Raw genomic sequence first — 15,342 nt, forward strand, 5'->3', positions numbered from 1 at the left:
GCTGGGAAAGAGAATGGATGACTAGGTGACTCTTTTTCTTTTCATTTTTTTTTTTTTTAATGTGCTGTTAAGCTTTATATCAACTAAAACCTTTTGTTTTTGTGATACAGAAAAGTCTTTGTATGCCAGTCCAGCCAGCCTTTGTCAGGACATTAATTTATTAGGTATTTGTTTCCAGGAAATAGGATATGAATTAATGAAGGTTTGGAAAATATGTTAGGAACAAACTCATTTTCCCATTGAAAATTAATCACTATTACAAATATGCCACAGTACTGTCTTCCTTCTCTGATGATCAGCTTCTACGTCAATTCACGTGTTTTGTGCAGTCAAATCAGAGGTGCAGATAGAAGGGAGTGTGTATAGAAAGGAGTGTGTATAGAAGGGAGTGTGTATTTTTTTTTTCTTTTAACCTTTGAAGACTTCAGAGCTCCAGTAGCGAGTGAGCAGAATTTTCTGTTGCTGTCCCTGCGAGATAATGGAAGGTCTGAAATCAAAAGTCATCAGATACGATGTGGAAAAGCAGTAATAAGCTTGTACCCTAGAGATGAGTTAGACTCTCTGTGGTCTCTCTGGCAGCAGTAGATAAGAAAGAACAAGACCAAAGAGTCTGGGGGAAGAAGGCTGCCTGAGCACTAGGACAGAGATTTGCAGCTTATTCTCTGAAATGCAGACTTGTCCGAATAGGGAGCCTATGGTCCCGGCTGAGTTGTGGGGAAAGAGCTCAATAACCAGGACTTTCCGGGGCACCCCCTTCCCGGTGAATTTCAGAGGACCTTGGATAAGTAGGGGCTCCGTCAGTTTGACCTCAGACAAGAATGTAACTTCTGGGCAACCCAATGCCGTGCTTGGAGGCAAACCCTTAAAACAATTTCCCTTGGTGGGGGACTTGGAGCCTCTCTGGATTAGTGTGACTAATTCTCCAAAAGCCTACAGGCTGGATGCATTTGTGTGATATGAGTCAGCAGTGCTGAAGTTTGCCATAACTGAGGTGAGCGTGTTAGAAGTCCACGCTCCTTTTGTTCTCCTAACCATGAAGGCAGACTCCACTAGAAGCTTCTTTCTTGGTGGTGGTGAGAATAAAAGTCAGAAGCTCCTGGGGCTTAGGTGACAATGGAGTGAGAAGACATCTCTTTAAATATCCTGGGTGGGCCTAGGTGGTGGCCCCAGAGTGGGGTGGTTAGCATGGAGAGAGGTTGGGCGCTATCACAATTTCGACAAAATTCGATTTAGGGACCTCAGAGGTAAGGAGAAAGGGCTGGCAACACAGATGCGGCATGGCGAACTGAGGGAAAAGTATGGGAAAGATTTGGTCGAGAAGCATGAGACTTATCCCCAGTTTGGTGAAAGGCTGGTGGTCTCTGCCCGGTCTTTTGCTCCTTGCTTCACAGCTAGGTGGGTCCTTAAATGCAAAACTCAGAAAGAAAGGCATTCAAAATAGCAGGGGAGAGAGGCCCTTTTCAGAGGTTAATTATATTCAGTATATGTTCAGTAGTTGAGAGGAGAGGTTTTGGTTTTCTTTTTCCCCCTTTGAGGGAAAGTCATGGACTGTGGTGGAACTTGTTTTGAAATGAATGCTCTCTGACTTTGGTTTTCCATTTGGCTATGTACCTAGCGTGTGTCAGTTCCTGGAGCTGTGTCAAAGTCCAGAAGGTGGCTTTGGGGGGGGGCCCTGGCCAGTACCCGCACCTTGCACCCACGTATGCCGCCGTCAACGCACTCTGCATCATCGGCACCGAGGAGGCCTATGACGTCATTAACAGGTATGGCCAGAGCCAGGGTGCGGGACACCAGAGGGGCCCCCTGCTGACACTGCACTGATCATTGCTGCTTCTCGGCTGCTTGTTTCTCAGGGAGAAGCTTCTTCAGTATTTGTACTCGTTGAAGCAGCCCGATGGCTCTTTTCTCATGCACGTTGGAGGTGAGGTGGATGTGAGGTGAGTGGGGTTTTTCTCAGGCTGCTGCACCCATAGATTCCAGAGCTCATCTGCCATTGGAGATGCCAACCCCAAGGAGCACCATGGAAAAAATATGCTGCTTTGTCTCACAGAATGACCCGTGGAATGACATGTCAGGGACACAGTTCATAATCATGGCAAATGTGAGACCGATATCCTCAGGTGTTGCTCTCCCTTGATTCCTATGTAAATGTCAAAATATAAGTAAGACAGGAACAAAATCAAATGCTTTTCAGAATCAAAAATTTATTTGATTGGTAGAAAATGACATAGCATAATATGTAATAACTGTATGGCATAATATAATCTTTCATCTCTCTGGGATAGGAAGGGAGAAGGAAGCCCAGTAGGGACCTCGTAAATATTTTCTGAATGGATTTGAAGAAATCATGAGAATGTCTATCACCTCTATGAAAATTGCTTTGGGAGGTTCAAACACCCTTGGGGGCTAGTAGAGTTGAGGGAAATAGAATTTCAGTTACTGATTAGAATCAGTTGGCTCAAAATTATTATTTTACTCTGGAGTGATCTAATGTACCTAGCAAGTAGTTCACTCATCTGATAGGAGATTACTGAATACGTATGTGGAGTTCACTAAGTCATTTCTCAAAGGTGGTGGATCATTGAGATTTTATACCAAATTCTTACTATTTAGTCAGAGAAATACATTTTTTTTGAGCTTTCTATAACAAAGCCATCTTATTGCCTCATTTGTAAATGTGTTTAGCTTCTATACAAGTTGATTCATTTTCTGGCTTAACTGTTGTTGAAAGCAAAGGGGGAGGAAAACATGTGTAATGAATCTACTCGAACCAAAAATCTGTCCTCCCCTGGAAAAACAATTTCTTACAACACTTCCAACAGCAAACGTCTGTTTGTTTTCTTTTTTCTCATGTTAAATTCTGATATCAACTAACCAGATTTAGCTCAGATTCGACAGGTTAAGGGCTCTGTCCCAGAAGATCACCCCCACTTCAGATGCTAGTCACAAGTTGTGTGTCCCCATGTTACCCACACTTCTGTCTGACTTGGCTACAAATCAGGTTCCCATGACCCCTCTTTGATTCAATAATATGTTAGGGACGGCTCCCAGAACTCACTGATTGATTACAAAGGATATTATAAAGGATGCAAACGAACAGCCAGATGAAGAGGTATATTGAGCGAGGTCTGGAAGGATCTGGAGTGTAGGAATTTCTGTCCTCATGAAGCTGGAGTATGCCACCCTCCCAGCAGTCACCTGGCTGTGTTCACCACCTGGAGCTCCCCAAATTCCATCATTTAGGGTTTTTATGGAAGTTCTGTTGTGTACGCATGATTGGTGAAATTGTTGGCCATCGGTGATTAACTTGATCTGCAGCCCTTCTCCTCAGGGGAGCGGGGCTGAAGCTGCCAACCCTCTAGTCATGGGGTCAGTTTCTGTGGCAAGTGGCCCATCCTCCGGGAGTCACCTCATTAGCATAATGCAGGTGTGCTTCACCAGGGCTTGTTCTGAATCACTAGAGACTCTCCTGTCACCCCTGTCACTCAGGAGCGCTGTACCAGCAATCTGGAAGAAGACCAAACCTATATTTCTACCATATCAAGAAGGGACAGGGAACAGGGAAGTTATACAAGGCAAACAAGTGGGTCAGTTTTACGAGGTTACTTTCCTTTCAGGGATAGCAGGGTTCTGTCAGGCAGGTGACCTAATCAGCGCTCATCAAGTGCTTCCTGATGAACTGGTTTAAGACTTCATTTCTGAAGAGCCGAAACTGTGATTAGGTTTCAGTTTGGTGATGTGGGGCTTAGCATAAGTGACTCCATCTGGGACTGTGGTTGTGTGTTTAACCCTGTCAACACCAACAAAGCCAATATGACTAATGAGGAAAAGCAGTATTGTGTTGACTCTTCTTAAGGTAAAGGTTAAAAATTGTCTCCCCACCCCCGATACCGCATTTTCATTTCTGTTCTACAACTAGTCCAACTGAATATGCACAATCTCAAAATTTAGCTTTTTCTTTTCTTTTTTTTTTTAAGATTTTATTTATTCATTTGACAGAGAGAGACAGTGAGAGAGGGAACACAAGCCAGGGGAAGTGTAAGAGGGAGAAGCAGGCTTCCCACTGAGCAGGGAGTCTAACACGGGGCTGGATCCCAGGACTCTGGGATCATGACCCAAATCCAAGGCAGAGGCCTAATGACTGAGCCACCCAGGCGCCCCAAAATTTAGCTTTTTAAAACTCTGACATTACGAGGCGAAGTCAGATTGCTTTGCATTGTATCACATACCTTTTTCAGATGTGATTATTCTCCAGCTTATTAGTTCCAGCGCAGGTTTTTTCTGTGTTCATATTTATATCTGCTAGACAAATGCTAGCAAACTTCTCCAGTAAAAACTATCTGTTCCATCCAAGAGCCCTGCAGCTGTATCTCACCTGTATGGAAGCTCCTCTGCTAACGTGCTCCCTTTCAGCCATGCTTCTCGTTTGCATAGGATCAGAGAGGCGAACGCTTCCTTGCTTTGCGTTCTCGTATCCCAGTTCCATCATTTCTTTTTTTTTTTTTTAAGATTATTTATTTATTTATTTGATAGAGAGATCACAAGTAGACAGAGAGGCAGGCAAAGGGAGGGGGGAAGCAGGCTCCCCGCCGAGCAGAGAACCCGATACGGGACTTCATCCCAGGACCCTGAGATCATGACCTGAGCCAAAGGCAGAGGCCTAACCCACTGAGCCATCCAGGCACCCCTAACATTTCTTGCTTGGTATTTAATTGTCCTTTGCCTGAAAGTGTCCGCCAGGACTCCAGAGTGCGTGTTGAGTGGGTTTGACCAGCAGTGATGGGTGGAGGTTGGGGGAGGGCACATTTGGGCGTCTGGAGGCTAGCAGGCCTCATTCTGGGTTAGACACAATGTCCTTGTGATCTTTCCTGTCTGTCACGATTCTTGATAGTCTCCAGGATGAGTTATTTCGGGGCTTTACGACACAGGTGTGCTCCCAGGGACCAAACCGAAGTGAACTCCTAGCACCTGCCACCCTTTCTCAGTTCTCAGAAAGGAGCAGTTATTTACTACTGACCTTATCTAGGTTGGAGAACCTGGAGTGTTCTGTGAGAGTAGGGGACAGACAGAGACCCAGCATTCATGGAACTTGAGGTGACAGGGCCTAGAGCAGGCTCGAGAAAGCAGTTTTGTGTGGCTGAAGTGGAGAGGGCCTCGTGGGCAGTAGCAGTGAAGCTGGAACGACAGGCTGGGAGCAGACCAAGGGGTCCTGAAGTAGGAGTTTAAGAGCAGTGGGAAGTCACTGACCAATTTTAAGTAGGGAGTGATAGGATGTGGTCTATATTTTATTAGAACTTTCCCAGTTGCAGTGAGTGGATTGCAGTGTTTTAGTAAAAGTCCTCTGGGTTCAGGGCTGGAAGGAGGAAGACCAGGCAGGAGCTCGATCCTGGGAACGGTGCCTTGGATTTGGAGGACAGTAGAGAGGATGGGGAGTAGTGAACAAATTTGAGAGATGCGATGACTGGATAGAAGGAGAGAGGAAGAAACTGCACGAAAGGGGTGGGTTTTGTTGGCTCCCCGTTTCAGTGTGCGATCTAGGACTAGCGGCTTCTGGCATCACGTCTTAGTTCTTCCGTCTGCGAGAGGCAAACTACGTGGTTGGCTGCCTCCCTACCTCAGAGGTTATGTGAAGGTTCAAGAGCAAATACTGTGGAACCCCTTTGAGAGGCTCCAAACCTGAGAGAAGTGAGATCAGACCTCTGAAGTTAGCTTCTGGTGGGTAATAATGTTTGGCACGTAGGACTCTCGCATGCTTTTGCTGTCTGCTGGAGTAACTCAGCCCCTGCTATGTCGGGGCCAACGTGAGCCGGCCGATGCAAAGGCTGGTGTAATATCATAAGCTTGCAGCTTCTGTACAGATGTCTTTGGGATACCCCGTAAGTTTGGCTTAGTAGCTATGTCCATATTGAACGATACAGAACCTAGGCCCTCCTCTTTCCTCCCTTTTATATTCCTCAGGAGCCCTTAGAAAGGATCTGTAAGCAGAATTAGAACAAACTGTCTTCATTATAAAATGGAGCTGAGATGCTGGATATTTGAAAAGGGCATAGAAGGAAAGAAAACACAATTTGTAGATATATTCTGTAATAGAGAGAGAAGCTGAAATGAAATGTGTACTGAGAAGAATTAGGGCTGGCAGGATGGAATGGGAAGACTTATTCCAAATCAAGTAGGATAACATTAAAAAAAAAAAAAAGTTCTCTTTCTTTTTTATTTAAAAGTGTGTGTGTGTGTGTGTGTGTGTGTGTGTGTGTGTGTACACGTACTGGTGGGGTGCTTGAAATCAAAGTTCTTTTTGTACAAAGTACTTTCTAAGGAAAGTATGCGAGTGGACTCCTCTATTCCTGTCCCTCTCGTCTGGACTCAGCAGCCGTTAGGGTCTGGTGCCCTGCTTTGGCGTGTCTATTGCAGAAAAAATATACAGTTAACCTTTAACGTGTCCATTCCATATACAGAAATTCTGGATCTGAAACATTACTGACATCGAATGAATGAGTGTATCAGAAATAGCCGAATGAATGACACTGTGGAAGTTTGGGAACCACGATAGGTCTTTGAAAGAAGAGCTGAATTCACTTTGGACACGAATTGATCTGGCTGTTATTTCCTCTGATGTAGATTTGACCATGTGGAGGTAGGGAGACTAGAATGTCATGTTCTTTCACTGAAGCCATGCTGTGAGCAACTCTATCCAAATAGAATGTCCAGCCTCTCAGTTGGAGACCCGGGAGGACTGACCGAGTGCCAAGAGTGAGGACAGGAGGTGATTACAGCTTACCAGGGAGAGAGCAGTCCGCCTGAGTTCAATGAACCCTATTTTAGCTCTTCCTTAAAGCTTAACACTCTCCCCGCTCTGTTTCTGTCCTTCCAGAAGCGCGTACTGTGCTGCCTCCGTAGCTTCTCTGACCAACATCATCACTCCAGACCTCTTTGAGGGCACGGCCGAATGGATAGCAAGGTGAGAGATGCCGGGATTTGTCCTGGCCTCTTAGAAAGCAGGTGGTCAAGACTCTGAAAATAAAGAAAATGATAAAGGAATGGAAGGGACTCTAAAATTACAAGAGACGGATTGGGGCTGTAGCATGGTGCCTTTCAGAAATGCTCCAAAAGTTTTCTTTTTTCCCCAAACTTTCTTCAGTGTTGTGTTATTGTGTAGATGGGCAAGGATCAAAACCTTGTGCAAACAGTACTCGCGGGCATCTAAATGGATTTAACCAGTTTGGAGAGCAACTTGGTAATACCTTAAAGATGCCGTTGCTAATGACCCAGTAACCCCACACCTGCAGAAGCTCACACACATGCACAAAAGAGACCAACATGCGACTTGTTTGTAATAGCAAAAACCCAGAAACAGGTTAAATGTTCATAAGCACAAGAGGGAGAAGCAAGCCGTGGTGTAGTCACATTGCCATATGAGATAGCAGTTGGAATGAATGAACCAGAGCTGCGTGTATCAAGACGGATAAATCCTCAAAAACAACCCTGAGTTAAAGTAAAGGATGTTAAAACATGCAGATTATTAGCACACTTGCTTAAAATTTGAAAACATGCACACTAATACTATATTTATAGGAAGAATGACATGTGGTAATATAAAAATATATAAATATAAAAATATAAAAACAAATTCAGGATGATGATTACTTTTCAGGGAGAGCAGAGGAAATGAAATCAGGAGATGTTTACCCATCTCCACAGGGAACTTCAACTGTATCTGTAATGGTTCATTTCTTTAAAATAAAAGAGAGACTGAAGTGGATATGACTCTGTTAAAGCTAGGTGTGACATACATGTACGTTCTATATATTATTTGCTATACTTTCCTAGACATTTCAAGTATCTCATGATTAAAAAAAAGAAAAAGGAAGGTATGGTAGATACCTGTGTACTAATATGGAATGTTAGCCAAGCTGTATTACTTTGTTTTTTATGTTTTTATTCTTACCAAAGTAGTACCTGTTACTGTGGAAATATAATTTACAGGTATATCAGATGGTAAACTATGGTCATATTTACTTTCCTAGATAATTTTTATTTTCCTGGAATTAGTCATTACCTCTTTTTAAAAATGCATACATCATGAATTTATTCCCAGATTTTCTGCGAGAGCTATAAAATCACTCTCATTAAGTCAAACACTTTAGGTAATGTATCAGTTCTCGTGTGTGTGTGTGTGTGTGTGTGTGTGAGTGTATTTTGAGTTCTCCTTCCTGGAGCACTGTGCCCTCCTGCTTCAGTCTGGACAGATTGCTCTCAGCCTGCTGCCCAGCAGGTATCCAGAAGCTTCCTTTCAGCATGAAATTCACTTCACTTGTCTCCTTTGTTGAAGCCCTTGCCCTCCTTTTTCTTGGCTTACTTACACATTTTAATGAACCACATACTCCAGTAGATCCCAAAAGAGAGCACGTAAGAGATGAATTTTTAAGATTGTGCATAATGGTTATTCTAGTCTCACACTTGATTGAGATTTTATTTGGTTAGAGATTTCTAAACTGGATACTATATAAACTATATTCCTTCAGAATTTTTTTTAGCATTCCTCCATTATCTTCTGGCTTCCAGTATAATTGTGGAAAAGGCTTACAATAATAATAACCAACATTTACTGAAGACCTGGCATGTAATACTCACTGGTGTAAGGTAGCCATAGTTTAGAGATTGAGAGTATAGGCTTTTGAGCTAACTTGCCTGGGTTTGGTTCTTTATTATACTTTCTCTTTCTCAGTTAAGATTTCCCATCTTTTTATTCATTGAAAGTGTATTTTTTTTTCCATTTCCCTGAGGTAAACACATAGTTAAAATGTCTGCTTTAAAATTCTTGTCTGGTAATTTCAGCATCTGGCTATCTTGGAGTTGGGGCGTCCCATTTTCCTGATTCTGCGTAAGTCAAGTAATTTTTGGATTGTATCTTAGACATTGTGGTCTTGTATCGTAGAGGCTGGATTCTGTTAGATTGCTCTAAAGAGTGTTGATGGCTTTGTTTTAGCAGCAATCAACTTGGTTAGACTCAAAGTACAGATTGTTACACATGTACCGGGCAGTGGGTTTGGCTCTTTGGTCAGTTCTTGGGTCAGAATCTGCTTTCAGTTTGCCTGATGTGTGTGTGATCTGGAGTCAGGTACACATTTAAACATGGAATTTGGAGTTTTCCTTCTTTAGCTCTCCTCTTTCTGGTGTTCCTCCACAGTTTCCATCAGCCTGGTTCTTCTTACCAGGAAAATGGTGGGCTTTCTGTTTGTTTCAACTGCCCTCCACTGGCCCCTCCGACCTGCCGCTGCTACCACCGGGGTGACCGCAGCCATCCCAGGGCAAACTGGGAAGAAAAAAAATAGGGTCGGGGAGGGAAGAGACTGCCTGCCTGCTGTTGTCTGCTCCAACTTTTAAATTCCCACCAAAATCTGCCTGTCTTTTTTTAGTCCACTGAGCCCTTGGGAAAAGTTGTTTCTGTGTATTTTGTCCAGAGTGTATAACTAGTATTTGCAGGATTGGATTGGTAGGCACTCACTAGATGCGGAACTCTGACTACCTGGTTTGAATCCCAGTTTTGTCATTTAGTAGCTTCGGACAAATCATTTCACTTCTCTATGCCATAGTTTCCTTGTATGTAAAATGGTGGGATATTGAATTTGATATGAAGCTGAAATGCAAGGAGTTTAAGTAGCCAAAACCTGTTATGGTAACTGCTGCCTCTCAATGCCATTGTAGTCCCAATCCTGTGTGTGTGTGTGTGTGTGTGTGTGTGTGTGTGTGTGTTTAGAGAGCACAAGCAGGGGATGCAGCAGGCAGAGGGAAAGGGAGAAGCAGGCTTCTTGCTGAGCAGGGAGCCTGATGCAGGACTCCATCCCAGGACCATGGGATCACGACCTGAGCCGAAGGCAGACGCTTATGTTTTGTTTCTCTTTTTCTCTGTCCCACCATATCTCCCTCCCTAGAAGTTTTTGGAAATCTATTCTTGCTGTTTGGAAATTTGATGCTGATGAACCATGATACGGATTTTAAAAAATTTTTCTTTTGGCACTCAGCAGGTATATTCAGTCTGGAATGGCATATACTTTAGTTCTAAGAATCGTTATTTTATTATTTCTTTGATAATTTCTTTCCCTCTGTTTTCTGTGTTTGCTCTTTTTATAACCTCCTATACATAGGGTTGGTCTTCTGATTTTTTCGGATTATTTTGCCTACTTTTAAACTCTTAATCTTTCTTATTGTACTTTCTGAGAGATTCCCTTCTGTTGAGGTTTTATTTCTGCAATTCTATTTTAAATTTTCCAGAGCTTATTTTATTCTCATTTCTAAAAGAAATACTTTTTTATGTACTCTCCTGTTCTTGTTTCAGGCATGTTTTATTCTTGCAGTATTTTTATCTCATATACTATTTTATCTAAAACGTTTCCTTCTGCTCCCTGTGTCATTTCTCCAGCTTAGTTTTGTGTGTCTGTTCCACTCTCTCTTTTTCGTATTAGAGACTGCAGAAATGCCTGGTGTTCAGATTTAGGAGCCGAGTGCTAAAAAGCTGGCAGAGAGCTGCGTGTGCCAGCATTCAGACTTTTACCCCGTTGGGCTTTGCCCCTTGGGCTTATCAGTTTCCATTGTGGTGCGTCTTCCAGATTCCTGGTTGCGGTACGAAGTTGGCAGCCCGCTTTGTGAAATACTAGGAGGAAACGGGGTGGGGGCTGTTTGTGTTCAGATTATAGATTCTCACACACTCCCCTGCTCAGTGTGGTACCTCCCTCCTGTTCTCTTCTGTGCTGGATATCCTGGAGTTCAGACCCTCTTGATTAAACCCCTGAAACCTCCCGTCCTCACCTGCTGGGCACCAGGGGATCTAACTTATTCTTACATACATTTGCAAACAATTAACTTGTTTCCTTCTCATGCGGCTTCTGGAGGGCGAGGGGTCCTGCGTCTCCAGTTCCTGGTCCTTCTGCTGGAGCATATCACCGTGCTTTGTGTTGCCTCCTGCTCACCGGGCTGGTGTAGGGTTCTCTAATCTGTTAGGTCTGTTACTTCTTATCTCTCTCCTTTCCTGGCTTTCAAAATTTTGTTATCTCCTGTCTGTGTGTATATCTTCTCCTATGCTCTTTACCCTTGGAGTTTATCCCTTTTTAAATTCCTTGCCTTTTCTTTTACTGGGCTCTTGTGCTCACTCTGTTAGGTTTGGCTAGAAGACACTCCTGAAGAATTTTACTCAACTTACTAATTTACAATGATTAAAATTGCTCCCATGCATATCAAAGGGAGGAAAAGTGGAATGTAGATCATGTGCGTTTGTACTTGTGTGTGTGTGTGTGTGTGTGTGTGTGTGTGTGTGTGTGTAGAGAGAGAGAGAGGGAAAGAGGCAGAGGTGCAGAAACTGATAGTGGTCACTGCCGGTGAGAGGGTCTGGGGGCTAGGGTGGGCAGGAGGTTTACTTCTCATTATTTATTCTTTAACAGAATTTATTCTTTTAATTCAAAAAAATTGTTTGAAAGCTAAATTAAGAAAAAGAAAAATGCTAAGAGGTCCCCAGATGTTCCTCACTCATGACACTCTTCACACTTGAGCTATTCCTACCCTCCCTGTGGCCAAATGTGAGGAAGGAACACTCTCCTCTTGGGGGTGGGGTGGCGGGGTCCTGGGACAGAGGTGCTGAGGGGTCTGTGCAGGGAACGGTAGCCTGTTTTTGACTTGGCGCTCTGCACTGTGATGTCCCTGGGCCCGGGGACTGCTCTGAACATGGCCTGTGAGTTCCCGGGAGGCCAGGCCTCTAAGGAGAGGTACCTGGAAGACGGGCAGGATTACTGCTTCTTTTCTCTTTCGTCTGGAAGTCCTGCCAAGTTTTGGAGTAAGCGCTCCTCCCCCTGTGCACCTATTCTCCAGCTGGTACTGGGAGGCAGACACACCTGCAGAGTACGAGCCCGTGTTCATTCTTGGAGATCACTGGAAGTAAAGTCCTGCCCTGTTACAGGAAAATATACTAAAAAGAAAATTTCTTTATTTCACAGATAAAACATTTATTATAGGCAAGCAAAAAGACGAACATTCAGACTGCTTGGAATCTACCACCAACCACTCTGTTGGTGTATATCTTTTTAGAATTCCAGAAAAATTATACTGTACATTATCACTTTATAACTTTTGTCATGTGATATATTTGGAGCATCTTTAAATATACTTCATAGCATCGTTTTAAATGAGTGGTTTTCTTTTGTACAGTGTGCTGTAATTTCTATAACCAGTCCCTTACTGTTGAGCTCTTGAGTTGTTTCTGATATTTCACTGTTATAAATGGGAATATGGTAAACATTCTTCTAATCTGCTCTTTGAATACATTTTCACTTATTTTGTAGGATTAATTCCTAGAAATGACTCCATATTGCTGGTCCAAAGATCAGGCACGTTTTTATGACTAGAGAATACACTATTAATATATTATAACCCCTAGTAATAACTATGATAATAAATGGCTAATTTGAATATGTAGAAAGTTGTCATTTAAAAATAAGTTTATTTTGATAAGTAATAAAGGTATTGATGTTCATTATAGAAATTTTTTGAAAATACAGAAAAGAGGAAAAATACCAGAAATAGATACAACATTTAAATACTAGTTGTCACACTGACTGTATGATTTTATAACCTTTTCCCTAAAAGTAAAGATTTGAGGTACTATGTTTTTTACATAAGTAGACTATTTCTGAGTTTCCCTGTTTTTTTTTTTTTTTTTTCCAAGGGAGAGGCATTTGCAGGAGTTAATTAGCTGGCATCTTTCCATTCACAGCTGTGGCAGTTCACACAGTGACCTAAAGCAAACTATTCTCTGCCGTCCAGGGCGGTTCCGCACTTGTGCCCCGCACTAGAGCTGGCCGCCCGTTGGTTCACACCGACCACTCAAGCCTGCTCTTCTCAATCTCCCCGTAGGTGTCAGAATTGGGAAGGTGGAATTGGTGGGGTGCCAGGGATGGAAGCCCATGGCGGCTACACTTTCTGTGGCCTGGCTGCCCTGGTCATCCTCAAGAAGGAACGTTCCTTGAATTTGAAGAGCTTGTTGGTAAGTGTCTGTTGACCCCTCTTCCTCTTGGGCCCCAGGGACCCCCGTGATGTGACTGCTCAAACCCACGGGCTTTGGGACTCTTTGGCTGTGGGAAGGGCTGAGAGTTCCTGCCTAGAGCCCACGGACTAAATGTCCTGTAATGAAGCTTTTCAATGCAGTTGTTGGGGGGCTCAGCACTGTTCCAAGAAAGTGGGAGGGGTGAACGTCTCCTTGGTCTTGGCTCCTTTTTTCCTGCCTTTCCATCTTCCTGCTCTGAGGTGTGTTAGGCCAACTCCATAGCCTTTGTGAGTCCGTCACACATCTGGCATGAGCCAGAGTACCTTCCTCATACTTCCAAGGCTGTAGCTTCAGTTTCTTAAATTTAGATGACATCACGTGTCTTAGGAAGAATTTCCTAAGAGAAAGCATCATGAGAAGGGCTCTCAGGCCTTTGGAGGCCAAGCTTTTGTTACGGACTGCAATATATGAACATTTAGTAACTACATTTATTTATTTATTTTCATTATTATTATTATTATTATTAGCAACATATAATGTATTATTTGTTTCAGGGGTACAGTCTGTGATTCATCAGCCTTGCATAATACACAGCACTCACCCCAACTAGTAACTATGTGAGCATGTAGCCCAAGCATGTATGTCTGGACTCTGAGTTCCTGACAGATATTAAGAGTGAATTCAGAAAGCAGTTAGCTTCAGGGAGTCACCAGATTGTACTGATATTATCACAAGAAGCCTAGAGTACAAACATACACACACCCACTGCCACCATCTTCTGGGAAGCATTTATTCCCGACCATGACCTCAGAGCAGACCAGCTGCAACTGACATTCATCTCCTCTTCCCAAGTTCAAATGTCAGCCTCTTGTCATAGGAACTGTCGTGAGACCTTTCATGAGCTTGTAAGGAAGTTCCTGTTGTACTCTGTACACGACCAGCAGTATTTTGTCCTCATCCTTAGGAAGCCTCCTGTAGTATACTCTCCTTGAAGGTTTATGCTGAAATGGCCAACTTTTTAGACATTTGTTAGACATTTAAAAATCTGATCACCAGTAAGGCATGAAATATGGAAGTCCCATTTCCCAGGCAGAAATATGGAATATAATTAGCAGAAGCCTCAGTTACAATGGCAATATTCTAGATTTGAGCCCTGTCTCTACCACTTCCTAACCATGTGACCTTAGGAAATTTGCCTGTTATAGCTTCAATTTTTTCCTCCTCTATAAGGTAGAGATAACAGGTTTTTTTGAAGCTTAAAGGCAAGGTTAGTACTCTGGACTCTGAAAGTTAAAAGAGAGGAATATCCATAAACCAGCCTGGCATATAGTAGGTGCAATAAATGCCAGTGTCCTTCTTACCCAAACCACTCTCTCCCTTCCATTTGCTTTGGGAGAACTAGGACCCATGCCTGAAGGATTTTATGAATTCATATAGCCAAGAGAAACAGATTAAACCCATGGGCTTAGGCATTGGGAAAAATTATTTAGTCTGACTCAAAAACCATTAGTCTGAGGGGGGAAAATCAACCCTTAGTCTGTAGGGTAAGTAAAAATGAAGAATGGACTTCCCATTGTAGTACCTGTTTTCTCTTTCCTTAAGTGATGCTTCACCTACTTTCATTAAATAGTGTCATCCCTAATGGGCTCATTGAAGACTCAGTGGGGACGTATTAGTGTCTGTACCTGCAGTCTAGTTTTTATGTCTTTCTTCTGAAAACTTGGGACTTGACTGTTATGGGTGAGTGTTGCCTTGAACAGGGATATAATCTAAAAATAACTCCACAACTGCTAACTGAAACACAGGCTGGACACCCCCATTCTGAAAAGGGTCCTTGGCGGCTCCCTTGGGGAAGTCAGTCTAGCAAGAACCTAGGGACGAGGAGATGCCTTATGCCACACTGTTCAGTTCTGAAAGTCCATGGCTGGTGGCCGGAACTGCCTGGGAGGGAAACGGAGATGTCATTAACTGCCCAGCCGGCTGGTTCTGCTCATTGCTGGAGGCCAGGCCCACGGCTATCTTGATCTTGGTAGCAACGCCTGTTTAGGAAACTTGGAGATAAGTGGGGAAGGGCAGCATCACGGGTGATTGCCAAGCAACATGAGGAGCCATTTTATAGGGTTTTTAATAATTTTTATAATTTATAATAATTTTATAATTTATAAAAATTTTATAACTTTTATAATTTTATAGGGTCAGCGCGAAAGATTTTCTTCTGTTAGGCAGCCAGGTTCCCCTGGAGAAGCAGAGAGGCTAGACCAGACAGAGCCATCATTGGTGGTTGGGATAATGGCTTCTGCTTCCAGTCCTGC

At 43.2% G+C, this 15,342-nt stretch overlaps 1 protein-coding gene across 1 annotated transcript in view; it reads left to right on the forward strand.

Annotated features, from left to right (window-relative positions):
* LOC111158098 (farnesyltransferase, CAAX box, beta) overlaps nucleotides 1–15,342 on the forward strand; it is a 65,590-nt gene that overhangs the window by 36,658 nt on the left and 13,590 nt on the right. Inside the window, 5 exon segments of the mRNA XM_022519944.1 lie at nucleotides 1,616–1,661; nucleotides 1,663–1,763; nucleotides 1,854–1,937; nucleotides 6,872–6,958; nucleotides 12,901–13,030. Coding sequence (XP_022375652.1) covers nucleotides 1,616–1,661; nucleotides 1,663–1,763; nucleotides 1,854–1,937; nucleotides 6,872–6,958; nucleotides 12,901–13,030 — 448 coding nt within the window.

Source organism: Enhydra lutris, unplaced genomic scaffold (assembly GCF_002288905.1).
Source record: "Enhydra lutris kenyoni isolate GAN:26980312 unplaced genomic scaffold, ASM228890v2 scaffoldscaffold4, whole genome shotgun sequence".
NCBI classification, from domain to species: domain Eukaryota; kingdom Metazoa; phylum Chordata; class Mammalia; order Carnivora; family Mustelidae; genus Enhydra; species Enhydra lutris.